Here is a 21,485-nt window from a genome sequence, read left to right as displayed (position 1 = left end):
ATAACCCACTCTTCGAGTTTCCTATGACTAGTTGGGCGTGGCTCGACCGTCCCTGACGGGAGGTCGGATTGCAAACTTATCTGGGATTTGTCCTGCTGCATTATGTAACACTGCTATGAATATTGTTATTCTCAAGTGGGTGTTAACCGACTTAATGACGTGTAAACCACAGCATACACTGCATGCGGTTTTGCAACTAGATGCAAACGGAAGTGTAACCAATCAGGGACGGTTTGGCCACGCCCAACTAGGGAATAACCTCCCCTCAGGCAAGAGGAAAGGGGACAGCATCTCCAAACCCAACCAGACCACTCACATTACGATTCATAGCCTAGCACCAAGAATGAATCTGACTTCATGCATCATAATTATAGTCTACTAAGGTTTAGGGTTTCAATAATCAAGGATATATTCAAATTTAACGTTCGGACATTCTGACTCTTTCTGAAAACAATACCTTGTTGATAGGTGATGTTATAGACAGTCGTAAATAGTACCTTCAATTCAATAACGAGGTCCTAAAAAATTAATAATTTTTGTGACTTAACTTCTTGTAGACACGCCCCTTATTCCAGTGGATCTAATGCGCATGCGCGCTCATCCCACATGTGTGAGACGATCCATGTTGAACCACGTACGTACAGATTCTTGGTAGAATCAATTTTCGGGTTTCCTGAGGTCCTGGTTGCCCAGAAACCTCCCCCCCCCCAGGAAGCTTGCTGAGAAAAATGGGCAGGGCATCTTAATGTTGACACACTCCCACATTATTGGAGCATTTGGCACAGCTAATAATAACCAATAGTTTGATTTTAGTGATGCCATGCATGTATACCGCTGGCAAAGTATAACGATATTTACATACTATGTTGGAGGTATAACAGGTAATGAATTTGACAATGTTTGTTTTTCTTGCTTTGTCATAGGTATGCACATGCAGGTGTACACAAATGAATAGCATCATAGTATAATTATAATGGAATCAGGATACCGTATAGTGGGTATTTCCGAGGGTATAAACTTTCGTGGAATGACCGTAGCCTAAGGTTTTTGCAGATTAATTTTCATGCAATAGCATACATGCGATTTAAATTTGTGAGTAGAACATTTATACGCTTGAAAGTTTTTAATTATGTTTATGTGGACTAGTTCAACCAGTAGGAAATAGGATTGACAGTGCAGTTGTATACCATACTAATTATTGCTGAACTTAATAATTATATGTGACAGTTAGTGCACTTACAATTATAATACATGTTTGAACAAATAACATTTACATACGTTTGTTGCAGAACATTAGTCATTATAATTATAGAATGCGATTTAAAACTCATGGAATCGATTTCTCTTGTGATTATAATTATAGAGGATCAAGCTAGTAGAACCTGTATTTTACATGTAACTTGGTATGCTGGTTTGAAATTGGACCGTATCTATAGAACACTTTAGAAACCACATGTGATTATACTAATTATTATAATTAGCAATGGATAGATTTGTGGTAAGACTAGGTGATGACCAATCATCTACATGTATTAGTAGCAAAAGACCGTGTCTAGATAATGTTGGGTACAGTACCCCTTTCTTTCTTCCTCTCCCTCTCTCTCTCCCCCTATTTTCCCCTCTCTTTTGGGGGGAAGCTGAGCATTCTGGGGGGGAAGCTTCCCCCCCGCCCGTCCCCCACTAGATGAAACCCTGGCAAAGTTATAATTGGTGGATATGGTTTCTTGAAATTGAACTGCAAACATTTCTTCTGAGGGCTCTCGAGCTATTTAGCTATACCGTGTATATAGTTGAATATTCGCGATAATTTAATATTTGCCTGTACCCACCCTAAAAAATTTCCCTCCTTGTACTATGCCTGAAGTGGATGGCACTGGCTAACAAATTAACCTATATTGATATACATGTAATTATTATAGAGTATGCATGTATGATGGCCAGACAGCATGCATGCATGTGAAAACTACAGCTGAAGTAAAACTAAAAATTCTAAAGATATTTTTTCATCAGTAAACGATTTAAGTCATTAACATCTTGTAGTCTTAATCTTGTTTTGGTTTTTCACTGTTTGATCGTTCTAAGACTGCTCACCAGTATTTCCCTGAGCCTTAATCTTGTTTTGGTTTTCCACTGTTTGATCGTTCTGAGACTGAGTATTTCTCTGAGCCTTAATCTTGTTTTGGCTTTCCGCTGTTTGATCGTTCTGAGGCTGCTCACCAGTATTTCTCTGAACCTCGGGCGGGTTGATATATGCTTCGACATCAATGGAGTCGAATAGCTGACTGCTGTATATCCCTACCCCCACAATACATGGGATTAAAAACAATACGAAGATTGTGTACTCGTACAGATACAGCTGCAGCTGACGATCTGGTGTCCTAAGAGTTTCCTCGAAGTCTTGCCTGTCTAAAAGTAGCCATAACGGACACAGTACAAAGATCAATGAATACAATACCACTACAATCGATACAACTAAAACTTTAGAAATAATAGAGATACAGAAAACCCTTTTTTTGTCCAGCTTTTGATCGTTTGACTGAGAAATTTTTCGACGGAGTGCTATTTTCGTTATCTTGAGCATTGCTCTAACCATTCTGACAACGCAATAGATGAGTAGGTTTGTTATCACTTGCATGGAGAACAGAAACCCACCAGCCTCTCCAAGTCCTTCAGAGTACCTGTACACCAATCGGTAGCAGAGTACTGTAGTGTTTTCGTTGATCGAGAAGTCATCACAGTTTGTAATTGCAGGTATTGAAATAGGTGTCTGGTTTGCTCGGTGTATTGGAAAGCAGTCATATAGCGAATCACAGCTGTCCACAGTAGATTCAGCCAGGAAGTTGTTCCAGAATGTAAGTACGCAAAAAGACAAGATAGTCAGGAGAACAATGAAGAGATACTGTAGTACATAGAGGTGAACTTGGATTCCATACAGTCGGTACTCGTGTTTCTCAACTGCTTTCTCGTGTTCAAACTCAAAGAGTAGGAAGTTGGTTGTACGGAGCATTGCGTCTCGAAAACCATCGAGAAAGAAACGAATCTGCCATGGATAGACATACGACTTCTTTGTCCATTTTGGCAGTACTTTTCTGCAAATAGATGTCAAGATAATAGAAATCAATCCAACAATGAGAATTGCTGTTAGGATACCAATTGGAAACTCATACGTCCACCTTCTGTAGTAGGAATAGTCTTTCTGTATGGTTTCTGCCATTTTGCACGTTTTCAGTGACTGTTGACTTTGCAGATGTTATCAAGAGTGCTGCATGCATGTAACTGTTCTAAATGTGGGCTGTATATATTAACTAGAGGTCATGTATGTTTTTGTCCTTACTGTTTTCCTGTTACCTAGGGCAACCATTCATGTGATGTCAACTTTGGAGCATTTGGCACAGCTATATGATTTACACTATAATAGTGATGCCATGCATGTATACCGCTGGCAAAAATATAACGATATTTACATACTATGTTGGAGGTATAACAGATAATGAATTTGACAATGTTTGTTTTTCTTGCTTTGTCGTAGGTATGCACAGGTGTACACAGATGAATAGTATCATAGTATAATTATAATGCTGCAGGAATCAGATACCGTATAGTGGGTATTTCGAGGTATAAACTTTCGCGGAATGACCGTAGCCTAAGGTTTTTGCAGATTAATTTTCATGCAATAGCATACATGCGATTTAAATTTGTGAATAGAAATTTTCTACATGCTTAATCAGCGAAAACCGCAAACATTTATACGCTTGAAAGTTTTTAATTATGTTTATGTGGACTAGTTCAACCAGTAGGACATATAGGATTGACAGTGCAGTTGTATACCATACTAATTATTGCTGAACTTAATAATTATATGTGACAGTTAGTGCACTTACAATTATAATACATGTTTGAACAAATAACATTTACATATGTTTGTTGCAGAACATTAGTCATTATAATTATAGAATGCGATTTAAAACTCATGGAATCGATTTCTCTTGTGATTATAATTATAGAGGATCAAGCTAGTAGAACCTGTATTTTACATGTAACTTGGTATGCTGGTTTGAAATTGGACCGTATCTATAGAACACTTTAGAAACCACATGTGATTATACTAATTATTATATACAAAAGCAATGGATAGATTTGTGGTAAGACTAGGTGATGACCAATCATCTACATGTATTAGTAGCAAAAGACCGTGTCTAGATAATGTTGGGTATAGTACCCCTTTCTCTCTTTCTCTCCCTCTCTCTCTCCCCCTATTTTCCCCTCTCTTTTGGGGGGAAGCTGAGCATTCTGGGGGGGAAGCTTCCCCCCGCCCGTCCCCCCACTAGATGAAACCCTGGCAAAGTTATAATTGGTGGATGTGGTTTCTTGGCATTGAACTGCGAACATTTCTTCTGAGGGCTCTCGAGCTATTTAGCTATACCGTGTATATAGTTGGATAATTTAATATTTGCCTGTACCCACCCTAACCTCCTTGTACTATGCCTGAAGTGGATGGCACTGGCTAACAAATTAACCCATATTGATATACATATAATTATTATAGAGTATGTGAAAACTACAGCTGAAGTAAAACTAAAAATTCCAAAGAGATATTTTTTCATCAGTAACACGATTTAAGTCATTAACATCTTGTAGCCTTAATTTCGTTTTGGTTTTCCACTGTTTGATCGTTCTGAGACTGCTCACCAGTATTTCTCTGAGCCTTGGGCGGGTTGATATATGCTTCGATATCAATGGAGTCGAATAGCTGACTGCCGTATATCCCTCCCCCCATAATCAATGGAATTAAAAACAATACGAAGATTGTGTACTCATATAGATACAGCTGCAGCTGACGATCTGGTATCCTAAGAGTCTCTCTGTGCCATTTTGCACGTTTTCAGTGACTGTTGACTTTGCTACTGTTTGTTGCTGTTATGCTGCATGCATGTTCTAAATGTGGGCTGTATCAACTAGAGGTCATGCATGTTTTTGTCCTGACTGTTTTCCTGTTATGAGGGCAACCATGCATGTTATGTCAATTTTGTGTTGAGCTCATAATGTTGTCATAACCTTGTCATAGTTTTCTCTGTTTCAAAAACATATTTATCCAGGGATACACTCTATACATCCAGCAATGAATATGAGTTGGGTTCAAAGGTTATTTTATGCCACCGTCTTTAATCAAAGTACGCATGCACATGCATGGGCAGTAATTTTAGAGACACTTGTGACTGAAATAAGCATGAAGAAGGCGAAAGGATTGCTCCCTACCTGGTGGGGGCACTGTGGCAGGGGTGGCTGGTTCCACTTGGCCTGGCACCCAGAAGTTACTCAAGCTGTCATTCTTGTTTTTCCCACAAATCTACATTAGATATACATATCTTACATCTTACATACATATGTTATATCTTAATTATACATATCTATAGATATATATACTGTTCTACACACCCTATGCATGCATTCAGCAGCAAGATAGAATGACGAGGGTGGACATGCCATGCAATGCAAAAAAAGTGTTAGGGCAGGGCTCTCAGAACCTGCTTGCTCCTAAACCCCTAACCATTGTTAAATCCTCATCTTCTGTATAGAGGAACATAATTATTATTTCAGTCACGAATGTCTAGTCTCTGTCTATGCATGCGCATATGTACTCTGATTAAAGGCTGCGGAATAAAATAACCTTCGAACCCTATGAACTAACTCTAAACTCATATTCATTGCTCAATGAATGACTTATCATCGCTGGATGTATAGAGTTGCATTCTTAGATAAAATATTTAATATGTACATCGCTGGATAAATATAGAGTTACATCGCTCGATCATTTTAATACATTGCTTGATAATTGCAATACGTCGCTCGGTAAAATACCGCCTGCAGTTGAAAATGATCAACAATTGACATTTATGGTTAGTTTGTTTCAAAATTGTTGATCATTTCCAACTGCAGGCAGTAATGCTTCGTTCTCGAGTTATGCCTAGTTTTGCTTACCATATTACTAGAATGTTTTGCAAGCATCAAACATTCGTGATTAATTAGAAGAGTCCGTAGCAAAACTTGTTCACCGAGTGTTGCTACTCTACTTACTAGTTAGCTCTGCACTAGAACGCTAGCTGCAAGAGTGAGAAGAGAGCTGCAAAGCTCTGCTGACGTGCAGCCATTGAACTTTTGGCATTGATCGTTTTAACAACAATCATGGTCGATCATTACCCACTCTTTGAGTTTCCCTGTGATTCTGGATTCTGGATTCTGCATGCAAAATTAAAAATGTTCATCATGATAAAAATTATAATAAATGTGTGTATAAAAGCTAGCTATTAGTAGCTTTATGTTATGTAGCTTTGGCACCTCCACCGAGGCATCAGCACCCGCCGTGCTTTCATTGTTATAGTAATCGGTTAGGGAGAGAAAAGGCCAACGGTTTCCGGCTAAGGTTTGGAACTTTATCACAACATCTATAGATAGTTTGGCTATCTTATGAAAAGTTCAATGTTGCTTAAATATCTACACATCCTCCACAGTGCTAAAAATTGCTAGTTTTTAGTGCCGTTTCGGTTAGAAAGAGATTTGAAGAAGATCTTACGGCTAAGGTCCAAAAATTAAGCTTGAATAAAACTAAGGAAATTTTGTCCAGAAGCACTTTATTGTATAATCTGGTTAATAAGCGCACATCAACTAATAGGCGCATACTGGTCAGCAGACCAAGAGTTGATCGATAGAAGGCGCATAGTTTTCCGCACAGTTCTCTGCCCAACAACTGGTCTCCAAACTTCTTTATAGATATTGTTGGCAAGAGTATTTAACAAGCAGCGGTGCAGCGCATATCTTCGAGTTTAGTTTAGCTTCACACAACAATTAGAGAACAATGAGAACAACGAGAACAACTGACAGAACTGAACATGCATGCAGGGTGTAGTACAGAGAGACGCGCAGGGCCTCTTTACAACAAAGAACTATTGTACAGAACAAAAGACTAAGGGAGGCTCTGCTCCAGGAAACTGTACAGAGATCATTAACTATCCATAACACAAACCATGGTAACTAAACAACCAAGTCTATATAAGTGTTCTAAAACACATAACTAATAGACATGTTAATTAGTCTCTTTCACTAGTTGTGTTACTGCTGATATGACTAGACAACGATCGAGCCAGCTAATGGAGATTTGCTTTATTGAAACGTCATGGGCGTGGTTAACCTCTATAAGTGCATCTGGTTAATAGGTGCATAGAGGCTTGCTTTTTTCCCTATAGGCGCATGCACTTACTAACCACATTATACGGTATTTCTGGAGATAATTATTGATGTTACACACATTTTTTTTACAATCACCCTCATTTTCACCTAAAATGATTTTCCACTACAGCAACTTTGGAAAATAATTATTTTTGAATAATGTTGTAGCTTATTCGGTATCAGCACAATTTCTTAGATCTTAGTTGTAAGTACAATTACTCATCTATTTTGGTATTAAACTCTCTAGACTGGATGTACTGTAGGTGTAACAGGTAATGAATTCTAAACGTGATAGTGAAGAGGTTTTCTTGCTTTGTGTACAGTAGGTACATATGCACAGGTGTACACTTTGACTACAATGTGCTTTGTCTATGGGTATATTATATGCACAGGTAAACAGGATGGTGAATAGCATCATCAAAATAATTAAGTTTGATGCTAGAATTTTATTAATTCATTATAGGCACAAATGGATTTTAAAACTGCACTCATTATAATTATTATCACGCATGCATGGAATACTAGGCTAAAAACTGAGTCAATTTACTCTGTTTGATCCGGTTCTAATTCTTTAACTCCTAGGATGATACCGATCGCCTCTCCTGGCTGTTTCTTATCTTGTACCCCAGCCTTTGAAAACATTGAGCATTTGGCTTTGATGATTAGTTCGGGAGCATTATATCTGGATAATGACATAGTCTGCTACTAATTCGTTGTTGATTAGCTTCAATAAGAGCAGGCAATCCTTCTGCTTTTGTTGCTGGCATTGCGAGGAGAAGCATCTCAGAAAGCCAATGGTACTGGGTGGCTGGGGAAGGAGTTTCGTCATCGGATAGATCGATCACTTGCTTCGAATTTCCAACTGGAACTACTGGGATTTTTTTTTGGGATTTCACTGTCGATATGAATGTATTTTTCAAGTACCATGGATATTTGCAGCTTCCATCTTCTGAGCTCATCATGGAAAAACTGGTGGAGGCTTGTTTGTGACAAATCGTTTCGCTTGTTCATTTCAGCCCTCATCTCGTTTGCATGAGTGAGAGCAATAACTGTGTTGCATAGAATCTTGTCATTGACTTCACACAGCCGCTCCAAGTACTTGACATGTGGAGAATACACAAAATCCTCTTTTGGTGATGTCATTGGTATACAAAATACTAGCAGGTGAGTATTTTTGTTGTTTTGAAACTCTTTTGCCTTAAGTTGCTTGCCTCCCACTTTTGGAAAACCCCTGGAAATCATAAACGAGCAGATTTGCTTTCATACGGATAATTTGCTGCAGATAAAGAAGACCTGAGCCACTTTCTCTGGGTGGTTTACCTATAAGTGCAGCTGCTACTGTGGAAACACCTTCACCTTTCACACCAGTAACAACGATCTTGTAATTGAGTTGTTTTTCAGCCCATGTTGTCAGATACGCACTCATTTTTGGAATTCGAGATAGAAGCTCAGCGTAATAGAGCTTCAGCTCAGAAGCATCAATTTTTTCCATCTGCTTATCCTTTGCTACCTTGTAGTTCCCACCCAGAGCAGCACCTGCAATGCTAACTTCAAATCCTCCTCCAATAACTGCTCCCAGTACAAGCCCAGTACCAGCAGCTACTCCAAACAAAGGAACACCAATTGCCAATGTACCGATAACAGCACCGATTGTGGCTCCAACAACAGCAGCACCGGCAATAGCTGAACCGAGATCGATTCTCTTATTCTGGGGGAGCTGTATACTATTTTCTTTGACTTGAATATGTTGCTCGAACAGCTGTAACTGGTCTATGTCACTATCCGTCACGATGTTTGCTATCCTGCCTTGAGCCACCTTTAGAATGGCAGGTGTTGAGTTGACTTTAGATGACAGAAAGCATCCTAACCAAAGAAGTGAAAACCATTGTGTATGTGGAATTGGTAGATCGAGCTGATTTTGTCGTCCTGCTGGTCGTAACAACACTTCTTCTGGTTTGATACCTACTTCTTCGTTTGCAATTGCTGAGTCAAGAGCTTGTTGAACTGTAGTGGTCCAAGAGTCCAGTATTCCCTCCAATCGTGTAGCTACATCTCCAGTCTTTAGTGCATACGCGTCAGCAATGACATCAACACCAGTAAACACAATAACAGAGTGCTTCCAGACCATAGCTCCGCGTGCAGTCGTGATCTCTCCTATTTTAACTACATGGGAGTGGTTGACGATTTTTCTATTCACAGAGATGAAGTACACCATCAAATTAACTTTGTCATGAGATATTTTGCAATCAGAATGAGATCCTATATGGACTGTCACCGTAACACCATTGCTTGGAAAGTGAAAATTCGGAAAGGTTAGCTCCTCAGGAGTGATTTTTTTCCCAAGAATACCACTCAGGAGATGCATATGGGGCTCATTTGCCTCTTGTTGACCAGACTCATTAATACCATACACAAGGATTCTCCATTTACTGCTTGCTGCGATCTTTGGAATGATGTCGGCAATGGGTGTTGTTACAGTGATAGGACCCTCCTCAGCATCAGGCAGGGTGACCAGGGGCATAGCCATTTTGTATAGTGTTGTTGCTCTATTTGCAGTGTCGGATACAAAAGTTGGTGCTAGGAAAGGATTGCGAAATTTTACTAGCTATCAATAGTGTAGACACCTAGTAGACCTATAGACTCTATGCAATGAATACAATTACATCACGGTATAATTATGCTGTGTAACTACTATGATCAGCTATAATACAGTATTTACCTGTAGTTATTAAATGCATGCATGTAGATTTACAGGGTTTGGCAATTTTATGTATAAAGTGGGAAGCAACAATATTAAACAGGCGGCTACAGGCCCATTCATCCAACTGAGTTGTTATGTTATATTCATGCACTCCTGGTTATAACTATACTGCATATACAGTAGACTCAAATTATAATCCGGTTACCCTTAGGATAGTACAGCTTGGCCGAAATATATAGCGAGGTGGTTGTATTTTAGAAAGTAGCCGCAGCTAAATAGCGGTCCCTACCTCGAATCTAAACTAATTTACAGTTCTGTCTCGAGGATAATGAATTAATGCTCTCCCAAAACGCAACGTATTAAGTTTGTGGGGCAGCTATAGCCTCGTTCCCAGGCCAATTTGTCTCTAAAATACGCTAGGTCAACAACGCCTAGTATGATTGTATCTAGAATTCGCTTAGGTATTCACTCAAACGAGCGAATTCCTGAGTGAACAACACTAAAGGTGTACGTAAAAACACTTACTCCGTAAAAGCTACCGTAATTACCCATGTCCGTGTGCAAATGTTTGGGAGTCGAGTTACGTATGCGCTATCTTGTGCGAAGCATCACTCTCACAAAAGAATAGGCCAGTCGCTACCCTTTGAATGACATGATTACAATAGAGTTTACTGTAATTATAGACGTATTTATGACCTATAACTAATATGAATTGACTACAAGGTTGATAGGACCAGTTCTGGGAAATTTAGATACACCATAAGACTCTAGGCATAGATCTCTGGTATCTTAGAGTGTTGCAAGTCAAGGTGAGCCAATATAAACTCCCTTCTCACCATTGGAAATTTTACTAAGCTATAGACACAGTACAATCCTTGTTTAATAGTATTGACGTTACGGCATTTGCTCATGCTGGCTGGTGTTGTGTGGACCATGACTGCATATGAGTTTCAGTAAATATTTATGGTACACTTAAATTTTATAGGAAGCTCTATTTTCCCTCCAGCCCCCATGATCATCCATCGTACTACTCTTAGCTGATGAGCACGAGCTCACTGAAAGCAGCACACTAAAAAATATTGATAGACCATGCACATGAACCCAGACTATTTAATACTAGCATACGTGCATGGACTATAGGAGTATACAGTATCATAAATTTCGGTTTTATCTCATGTTTTTACAATACAGTTTTCGGCTACACCCATCAACTTCCAACCACGCCCACATACAATTAATACCAGGCCTAGTTGTCGCCCTAGCGTTATTTTAAAGACAAATCGGCTCTTGTACTGGGAACGAGGCTATGGGGCAGCCAAAACTGGCTGGTATACAGAATAGCACCGCTTTTTAAGGGTGAGTTTTGTGCAGTAAAGATCAAGCTACCAAACGAAACGACTTGTATATCGAGGTGACCGTACAGCGAGAGTTTACTGTAATTATAGACGTACCATACTGTAATGCTAGTTCAAGAATTATGGGGTGTGATTTAATTACACATACCCAAATTGCCTTGAAGTGTGGGAGTGAGTGTGAGAGTGGCATCACGCACGAATGATCTAAATGTACAATCAAGGGCGTACAAACCCTTGCAAGGTACAATGTAGTACAGAACTGCTGAGGTGGTCTAACTGACATGGATTATAACCATGCACAATTAACTGTGGCGAATACATGACTGTTACTCTAAGACGGTTGTTGTATTGATAATCTATTGACTGCCAATTATTCTGGTGTCACAGTTATACTTAGATTCTCACATTACATTCTACAATAGAAAAATAGAAATGTGTTATTATATAACGGTGAATTGTGGTGGTATCTGCACATACAACTTGCACTAAATGGCAACGTGCACTTAACACATGCACATAGTCAATCACAACAACAACTAATTATTTAGTACTGTCTTTAGAAATGTTGCTACTATCATACCATAATAACTTGGATGGTGATTGACTAATAGTTCAGAAGTCCAGAACTTTAAACCTCTGTGTTTTAGCGTGTGTGCATGTACAAGTGTAAAAGACGTTTATCGATAACTAGTCTACAATGTACCGTATAGCGGGTAATTTTCGGGGGACAAAATATTCGTGGTTCAGCAATATTGATCGAGACATTTCGTGGGTAATATTTTCGTGGTTGGAGCTTGCACTGCAGGTAAAGGTAGGCAAGGTCGCTTCATTCATGGGTAAAATATTCGTGGTCAGACCTCCAACCACGAAAACACGAATATTTTTCCCCACGAAAATTACACGCTATACGGTATAGATGGTATAATTATAACTGCATTGGTTTTCTCCAAATACTTTATTCAATGTTGGAATAATGTTTGTGGGATTGGTGCATAAGCCAATGTTACATACCAAAAATACAGGATTTTGAAGTAAAGGGGGAAATAAAGACACCTGCAGGGGTGGATCCAGGAATTCTGAAAGGGGTGTCTAAAAGTCGATCACCAGAACATTTTGCTAAAAAAAGGTGTATTTTGATACCCTGTTAGTGTGTGCAACATCGCCGACCCAGGGGGACATGCGGAAATGTTGAGTCGGTGATGGTCTTGGGTGTATTCTGGTGAGTTTTGGGTTGCCTTTGCGTTCTTGTCACAACTAGTACCTAAATGCAAATCCCCCCACCCCCTTGTATGACACCCTGACCTTATATAGTGATGCAAATTAAATGAGCAAATAATTATGTACTGTCAAGGGCGTATAAAGAAGAAGAACCAATTTTAAAGCCATAATTATATATAGACAGGATATATACTAAATAGATATTACTGTTCTTTTCCATCGCCCACTTTGGTTTTGGCTCGCAAACTGTTGCATGCCCTTTTCTCCTTTATACGCCCTTGGTACTGTACACACTCACATGCTTTCCATGAGTCCGTGTAGCATAACCAAACCAGTGAATCCACAGGACAAGGCGCGATCCACCAGACTAGCAGCAGTGTGCAAAAGAGCCTGGGAATCAAGCGATTCCGCCCACTTTCCTAGGGCCTGAATAAACAAATAATAAATAGACTACGCCGTACCATAGCAATAACTAGTTATGTTAGCAGCGAAACACAAAAAGTATCCAATGAAATTCTGTGTGTGCTTAGGTGTACCAGTATGCATAGTTACCTGGTAAAGCTAGTGTATGATAGAATACTCACATCATCGAATGGCTGGGAGGCATTTGAATAGCCATAGGGTCCATTGTGGTCATGAGTATGTGCCAGGTCAGCACTGATGGCTACCACCACTTTCAGGTTTGACGACTCAAGTACACTGAACAGTGACGTCCCTATATATACAATCATGTAGGGATATAGAGTGTGAAAACATGTTTAAGAATCTCATCGAGGCATTGTCACGTACTCACCCATCTCTAGCAGCTCAGGAATCATTTGTACACTGTCCGTGTACCTCCTGTTGGGCTGAGAGAGCACCACCACTCTGGCTCCACCCAACAGGAAGTGCAGGGGAATGACCTCCCCCCAGGCAAGAGGAAAGGGGACAGCATCTCCAAACCCTACCAGACCACTCACATTACGACTCATAGCCTATAGCACCAAGAAATAAATCTGAATTCATGGATTATAGGTTTAGGGTTTAAACGATCAAAGATACTGATATTCTGAGCGTATAAAAACTCCTTATAACAATACCTTGTTGATAGGAGATGTTATAGATAGTCGTAAATAAGTACCTTCAATTCAATAACGAGGTCCTTGGAGACATTTTGATCCAAGTCAACAGAGACGTTGTAACAGCAAGGGGGACAAGCACAGTTGTCAGTATCGGTGCTCCCAAAACCCTACACACACATACGTGGCAATCAATAGAGAAGGCAAAACAACTTGTGACATAATTACGTATCGCTACCTACTGTAACACCATAAATGCACAGCCTAACAATAATATATTGTGCACAAGCTGATTATATACAACACAGTAAAAGTTTGATTACAAATCCCAATCGTTCATGATTTTCATTTGAGAATTTGACACTGTCTTGGTATCCCTATACACTATACTGAATCATCAAGCTCTCGTTACGTACATGAAATAGATGAAAAAAACTATATTAGTGAGTACCTTTGAGTTAAGATAGAACTGGAAGTTAGTCTGGTCAGCCACTCCATGAGGGGTGCTCAGTAGGATGAGGTCTGGCTTTAGCCCCTCTATCAGCTTGCCAGCCTAAATATTATACGTCAGCAGGGTGAGATCTAGTTATGTTGACGATTATAATAATTATCATCGTTATAACATTATTTAATATTATGTAGTGTCCTTTGACGAACATTAAGAGCCCTATATAACTACCGATGAATATCTATAATTTATAGTCTATATCAGTAATTTCTAAACTTACTTTCATACAAGCATTGTGAATCTCCCATGCTTGAGCCAGAGAAGTCTTGTTGGTGGTTTTGAAATGAGAGGGGTCAAGTGCTATTCCACCTGCATGTGAACGAGAAGCCGATCGACTTTCAGTCTTTTATTAACTAGATCATCATAGTTGACTGATATAATTGCAGCGCTCCAAAAATTCTCAAGTGGCGTAAGAGCTTTTTCTAGCCCCAAAAATTGTCATTCCTAGTTGGCGCTTAAATTATGATAGCTATGGCTAGTCTAGAGTAAAGTGCAATCTCTCTCGCAGCTAGGTCGATCGTTTTTACAGTTACATCTAGACAGTAATACATGTACAGTATTGCAGCTATAGCATTGAATGCGTCCTCATAAAAATTCCAAAGCGATTGCCTTGGCATCACAAACACACCTTTTTATATAAGAACCACACAAAATTTGCATCTGTGAACAGTTGGCTCTTCTTTTTCTTTTAGAATCTCACATTAAAATTATAGTGGTGCTGTGTTTACACTAACTACAGTATAAGACTGCTAGACTACCATGCATGATCAAGATCTATAGTCTTGCAGCAACATCAAACCTTTAGCATGCAGTATAATTTTGCCGCCTGATACTAATTACAGCGGTACCATAATTTAAGCGCCAACTCAGACTGAACGCAATTTCTAAAAAGCGCTATGTTTGCTAATTATTATGACGCTCATAAAAAAGCATGCCAAGGCAGATCTTGCGCATGCGCTAATCTCACCCGGTATCTGGGGGCTTTAGATAACATCATATATGCTCAGTAAAACAATAACGTCACAACAAACGGAAGTGGATTAAAGAAAGTAGATATAGAAGGTTTCTAGCCATCTAATAGCATTCTGATAGCTACCCGTAGCCTGCTATATTAACAAAAGATTTGCAACAGTGTAGATGACAATCGTTTGAACAAAGTGAAAGCTGACAATAGCCTACATTGTATATATAGACAGGCCACGCCCATCTAATGCTAACCTTGGTGAAAGTCTACATATAGACTGAATAATTATAGCTGTTGAAATCTGAAAAAAATTGGGCTCACGCTAATTAAAGCGATTTCACACTTTACTACATCGGTGTGTCCTGATTTAGTAAATTTTGTGTGCTGTCTGTGACATTTATGTTATGATGGCCGTGCAGTACATGGCACCGTTTGTGAGACTGATAAAGCGTGACGGAATGTACACAGTCATGGTGTTTTGACACGTACTAAGAGATTGCAGTGCCTACATGATTAAGTGCCAGCTCAGATTGAACGCGATTTTTGGATTTCTAAAAATGCACCAGAAAGTGGAATTTTGTTTTAGCGCTGTATCAAGTAGATCTACCGTAAGAGTTTGATTCAAGACGACCCTTTATGTGGCCTGAAATCGAGGCAAATAGACTAGGTGGAGTTACCTCTAATTAGACGCAACTCTCTAAATATGCGACACCAGGACTTCAAAATAATTTTTTAACTTCTATAAGAAGCGACCTCTGGAATTGTGATTAAAAAGTGTCGCCTTAAATCGAGCCTTGAGGTACTACGGTACGCGGTATACCGTAAAACCTCGATTTAAGGTGCCCTCTATTCAAATCGAGTTTTTACAGTACCGGTACGGTGCTTTATAAAAAAGTCATGATTATAAAATGTTTTCATAACTGATATTAGATATTCTACTCACCATGTGGTAGGACAACTGCACCAATTATTTCTGGTCTAACAAGACCCTGTTTTAAGAAAAAAACAATCACAAACAGAATAGCAACATCAGTCTTCATTGCATAAAATACTGCAACAAAGGTAATGGTCAACAATTTTACAAATGAATATTTGCATCTAGACCTGGAATGGATGGATAGAGGAAGGGCTAGGGTGGGGCTCATTTATCCCAAATCTAGCTTTGAGCTTTGTGGCAAAAGAGGTCAGGCATTTTGGTATCAAGATTTACCACCTTTACTTAGATCTACCCATGTAGGTGCAGGTTGTCGGTTGTCATGGACGAGAAGGAAAGATAGAAAATTTTGCCATGTCTTGCCAACACTGCCACGTACATCTGGTCAAATGGGAACAAAGAAGAAATTTGCCTGAGTCACTGAGACGTTCATGTGACCAAAATTTTACCATACATGGTAGGTGCATATAAGGATAATCACTAGTATGCGCTAAGAGTGCAATAATTTATGGTATTATTATAGCACGAGTAACAAGCAATGGCAAGGATACTAATTGCACGAGACATAGCCGAGTTCTATTAACCTTGCCAGTGCTTGTTAATGAGTGCATCATGAAGTTCTCTGCAGTTTTTATTAATATTTTCGGCCGTGGCCGTTATTCGAAAACTATACATTGTCATTGACAGCGTGCAATTACTTGATAGGTAATTGCACGCTGTCAATGACAACGTGCAATTACTGGATCGGATGTGATACGGGATTAATTGCTGTACACTCTCCTGTCACTAATAGCACATCATACGATTAGTACGCCTCGTGCAATTAGTATCCTTGCCATTGCTTGTTACTCATGCTATTAATCCCTTATTGCACGAGTAGCCATACTATTGATTGTTAATCGTTCGTGATGGAGTTTTAAGGACATTTTTAGCTGCAGTTTCAGTGAAAAAATTAGCCGCGGCTGTTATTCGAACGTGCGGTCGTCAAGGCAGTAATTGCACGTCGTTAATGACGACATGCAATTACTGCCTTAACGACGTGTAATTATTGATATACGCGATTAATCGCTGTACGAATCACAGTGAATAATAGGACAACATGCGATTATCTCAATAACTATCGCTTACAAGAATCTGTCTGAACACTTTACTAAAAGCACATCTGTGTATAGTGCATCCAGTCTATAGCAAGTAAACTGATACCACAAATGTTTGAGTAGTTGTACGTACCTTAAGATAGGAACATCAATTGTTGTGCTGATACCATTATATAGGTGAATGAATAAGGTTTAACATTATTATGCCTCGGTGTGCATGCGCAAGCGAGGTATACGGTAGTGTGTTTGTGTGTGTGTGTGTGTGTGTGTGTGTGTGTGTGTGTGTGTGTAGACTATTTCAGCTGCTCAAGGATCAATGAAGTGCAAGTAAGAGTTTCTATAGGCTTCTAGTCATGTTTTCTTGGCATGCTATTTGTGGATTTGCAAAATAAAACTTTGTTCTCGAGTTATGCTTAGTTTTGCTTACTTAGAATAAACTAGTGTTCAAGCTGGCGCTGTGCTAATGCCTCTCGCCATGTTTTTGCTTTCGCTCAAAAGTATTAGAGTGTTATCTATAATGAATTTTATATTAAAGTTAGCTTATCTATATAAAGTCACTGAGAAGAAAAGACTTATTTACATGCATCTATTGTAAGTTATTATTTTTTGTATTATGTGGCTTACCAGGACATCAAGAAAGAAGAAAATTGATTCTTCCAGGATCTGTAGTTCAGTGTATATAATATCTAAGAAGAAAAGACCTGTGTACATGCATATTGTTATCTATATTGTTATATGGTAGTGTTTTGTGGCTTACCAGGCCCTCAAGACAAAGATGATTCTGCCAGGAGGATCTGGATCTGGATCTTGGATATTATTTTCTCACACATGGGGAATGAGCGCGCATGCGCATTACATCCACAGGAATAATTAAAGGGTGTGTCCAAAGAGATCAATTTTACAAATGGCTACTGTACTGCTAGCTAGCTGTTTTAACAGATATTTTCTGAGTATTGTAGCTAACAAAAAGCTAGCGCTTTAGTGCAAGGCTAACTCATATGTTGAATAGAAAGTTTGTGCGGACAGATGATGCTATGAAAGATTCTGAAGAGACTGCAACAGCCTTCAATGTGAGTCAAACTAGCCATAACTCGAGAAAGAAGCTTTAGTTTGCTAATCCACGAATCAAAATCCAAGAGAACGTGGCTAGAAGCCTATAGAAGCTGTTAGTTTTCGTCGCATTGTAACCGTTGAGCAGTTATAGCTGGAATACACACACACACACACAGACAGACACACACACAGTCAGCTTTACCGTATCCCTCGTGCGGCTACGCCTCGAGGCATAATAATGCCATTGCAGAAGAGTCTTGTTCACCGAGTGTTACTACTGTACTGAGTAGTTAGCTCTGCACTATAACGCTAGCTATTGGTAGCTTCAAGAGTGAGAAAAGAGCTACAAGGCTCTGCTGACTTGCAGCCATTAATTTAGACTTGAACTTTTGGCATCGATCGTTTTTAACAACAATCATGGTCGATCATTACCCACTATTTGAGTTTCCCTGTGATTGCATGCAAAAATGTTGATCATGATAAATGTGTGTATAAAAGCATGGATAGAACAGTTCTATGATAAAAGCTAGCTATTAGTAGTTTTATGTTATGTAGCTTTGGCACCTCCACCGCGGCATCAGCACCCGCGGTGCTTTCATTCAAATATACTTCCCCAAAAATTAATGTTTATAGTGAGAAATCCATTTACATGTACACTAAAATGGGGGTGATTGTAAAAAAATAACAATCAATTGCAATGGAACTAATTTTCTGGAGAAAATTTTCTTAACAATTCTTACTCTGTTGTAACTTTGGACTTTAGCCGTTAGATCTTCTTCAAATCTCTCCCTAACCGAAACAGTACTAAAAACTAGAGCATTGCAGAGGAGGTGTAAGCAAAATTGAAGCTTATACCAAACTATCTATGTTGCGGTCTCAGATCTTATGAATAAATTGTCCTTCTTTGAAGCTTCACGAAGTGGTAAGTTCTAAACTAATTTTCCATCTATGACTTTGACTATTCTTACCTGTCGTTAGCAAGTTTATCTGATCTGTACACATCTGATTCCTCTATGCAGGCCTATATTCAATAGTTTTGAACCGAGTTCAAGACAATCGTCAGTATTGAAAAAGATGTGAGTGTCCAATCAATCATTAATGGAGAACTGGGACTCATGGATTATTGCATATTCAGGTTAGAGATGGCGACAAGGGAAAAAATTGATAGCGAGGGTTCTTCAGATGATATCAAGGTTAGCACAATGCTATTACGTGCTTCAATTTGGCTTTTATAAAATAGCTGACTGTACTTTTCTATGTATGCGCACATAGGTATCCCGTCAATCCAAATATTTAAAGAGTTTTTGAAGACTTATCTATTTTGTACATGTACGAATGTATATAAGGTAGATCCTTAAGGTTGTGCATGTGTTGCTCTTATAATAATTATGTGAATGCGTCAAAAGTTTGTTCGGTGAAAATTAACATTCTCCATGTACTGTATGCTTGTGACTTTGTGTTTTGTTTTCTGTGCAGAATTCAGACGATCTTTGTGAATGAAAAACGAATGGGAGCACCTACCTTGTTGTTTGCCATACCAGTGCAGACTGTATTTTCTATGTGATGTTGAACAAGAGCCAACGTGCGAGCTAAGTGTATTCTTTGGACTCAACGAACAAAATTGAACCCTTTGGCACATGTATAATTATAATCTCATTTTAGTGCTGCTATGATGTTTTGTGGATGTGTTTTAACTTGATACAGCTGTGATCATGTGAATGCAGGTTATATGCATACTATACACCCTATAGTACACCTTATACAGAGATATATACACCTTAAAGGTGTAAATATTGAGTATGTAGTTTACACCCTAGGGGGTAGTTTTTAAAGCGTATGTGGTACCCATTTTGGGGTGTACATATACACCCCTGTTTTAACAGTGTAGCCTCCACACAACAAGTTATAAAAGTGGCAGATTTCGATTGTTAAAAGCTTTGTTGTCGTATAAAAACGAGCAAAAACTAAACTTACATGTTGCCTATAGCAATATATATATATAGGTCACTATTAAAACGGTAGAATTGTAGTTGTTGCTTCTTAATTACTCCTCTGCTTTTTATAGATCTATTTATTCATGTCAACAGCAGAGGGTTAACACTTCAGTGCTCTAGTTTCCTGGAGTAAACACCGCGGTTTCATGTACAAGCCCTGAATACAGTAGGAAACTCTTGCTAATCCGGCTCTCTGACCCGTATACCATAGATATGTGCTGACTGTATAATCTCTATATAATTATTGGGTATAAACTGCAAGGATGCATCCTTTATTAATTAAGTGATGTGTTTTAAGTGAAGCAAACAGTGTTACACACTGTATATCAGAACCTCTCCTTTTTCTGTTCAGTTGGGCACACAGGTAAGAATTGAAGGAACAAAGAAAGAAAGAAAGAACTGTCCAATTCTTACCGTATTTTATCTTATTGACCTGTGTGTCAAAGAACAGAAAAAGGAGACGCTGCGAATGAGGCTATCAGTCATGGTCGTCTCATAGATACTATAATTATGGTATCTATGGTCGTCTTATCATCATAAAGAATGTGATATCAATTAATTGTTGTAACAAACAGTGAATCTATATAGGAATATGATATATACTCTATCTCTCTCTTTTATCATGGACTCTTGGTAATTATATAAGGTGTGCAGTCCTAGTGGCTACAAGTGTTAGGCAGAATTTGATTATAATAATTATGAATGTGCCCTGGCCGTGTGAGGTAAAATGAATTGTGTGACAGCATCAATTTGTCAAGTATGATAACCTTGCCTCTATGCAGTGCCCTTTTCCTGAGCTGAGTGGTGTGAGTGGGTGTGGTTACCAAGTGTCCTCCCTCCTCCCCCTCTGTGCTGAGACACTACGAGATACACTACCCTTAACACCTTAACCCTGCATGGATACACTTCTAAAACTGGTGAGATTTAATATAACTGGCATGAGTATCTCTAAATCTCATATGAATCAGCCGCCCTCTAGGGGCAAGCACTTTAGTCTGAAGGTCTTTGCACAATGGACAATGGAATGTTAATTGTCATTACATCAGTGTCATACCCCAATTATTGTGCAACGCATGCATAGGTCAATCGCAAACGTTTGCAAGAAGCGTTTATGCAGCTATGAATTTTATTTGGCTTCTGGAAGGAACAAAAAAAGTGTTGCACAGGCGTACTGCAGTCTAACAGTAGCCATAGTTATAGGCTGACTAGCACTACCAATTGCCACTTTTTGTCGCTCTCTGTAAATTCTTGATTTAATTGGTCACATCAGAATTCTGACATAGCCATAAAAGTTCGAGGTTGATAAAATGAGCTCGATGGAAGTTCAACAACAGGCATTACTTCTCAATTTGGAACATTTGCTTGTAGTGGAATTAAAT

The 21,485-nt window shown here is 39.0% G+C and overlaps 4 protein-coding genes across 5 annotated transcripts in view; 1 reads left to right on the top strand and 3 right to left on the bottom strand.

Annotated features, from left to right (window-relative positions):
* Positions 1-1,975: 1,975 nt before the first annotated feature.
* On the bottom strand, positions 1,976-3,279 carry LOC135338519 (uncharacterized). The gene has a single exon (XM_064534692.1). The coding sequence runs from the start codon at positions 3,212-3,214 to the stop codon at positions 2,078-2,080; it is 1,137 nt and encodes a 378-aa protein (XP_064390762.1). The 5' UTR covers positions 3,215-3,279; the 3' UTR covers positions 1,976-2,077.
* A 2,022-nt stretch (positions 3,280-5,301) lies between these two features.
* Positions 5,302-16,093, bottom strand: LOC135338539 (protein TTE1956-like). Of its 2 annotated transcripts, none has more exons than XM_064534710.1 (8): positions 15,972-16,093; positions 14,285-14,373; positions 14,008-14,109; positions 13,619-13,726; positions 13,292-13,472; positions 13,083-13,213; positions 12,797-12,924; positions 5,302-5,347 (listed from the first exon to the last, which is right to left on the bottom strand). In XM_064534710.1, the coding sequence occupies exons 1-8, from the start codon at positions 16,066-16,068 to the stop codon at positions 5,317-5,319; spliced, it is 867 nt and encodes a 288-aa protein (XP_064390780.1). In that variant the 5' UTR covers positions 16,069-16,093; the 3' UTR covers positions 5,302-5,316. The 2 variants fall into 2 exon arrangements, with proteins under 2 accessions (XP_064390780.1, XP_064390779.1); XM_064534709.1 differs by lacking the exon at positions 5,302-5,347 and adding an exon at positions 6,844-11,916.
* LOC135338506 (uncharacterized) lies at positions 6,844-9,751 on the bottom strand. Its single transcript, XM_064534670.1, has one exon. It carries the CDS (start codon positions 9,749-9,751, stop codon positions 8,423-8,425), a length of 1,329 nt encoding a protein of 442 aa, XP_064390740.1. The 3' UTR covers positions 6,844-8,422.
* The window catches only part of LOC135338447 (uncharacterized), a 19,905-nt gene continuing 14,488 nt past the window's right edge, over positions 16,069-21,485 (top strand). The window contains exons 1-3 of the mRNA XM_064534583.1: positions 16,069-16,211; positions 16,266-16,419; positions 20,889-21,023. The gene's annotated coding sequence lies outside the window, so the exon portion shown is untranslated. The remainder of the gene's footprint in view (positions 16,212-16,265; positions 16,420-20,888; positions 21,024-21,485) is intronic.

This window comes from Halichondria panicea, chromosome 1 (genome assembly GCF_963675165.1).
Source record: "Halichondria panicea chromosome 1, odHalPani1.1, whole genome shotgun sequence".
NCBI lineage: Eukaryota > Metazoa > Porifera > Demospongiae > Suberitida > Halichondriidae > Halichondria > Halichondria panicea.
The sequence above is the reverse complement of the archived record's forward strand: the minus strand, read 5'-3'. Positions and strand labels throughout refer to the sequence as shown.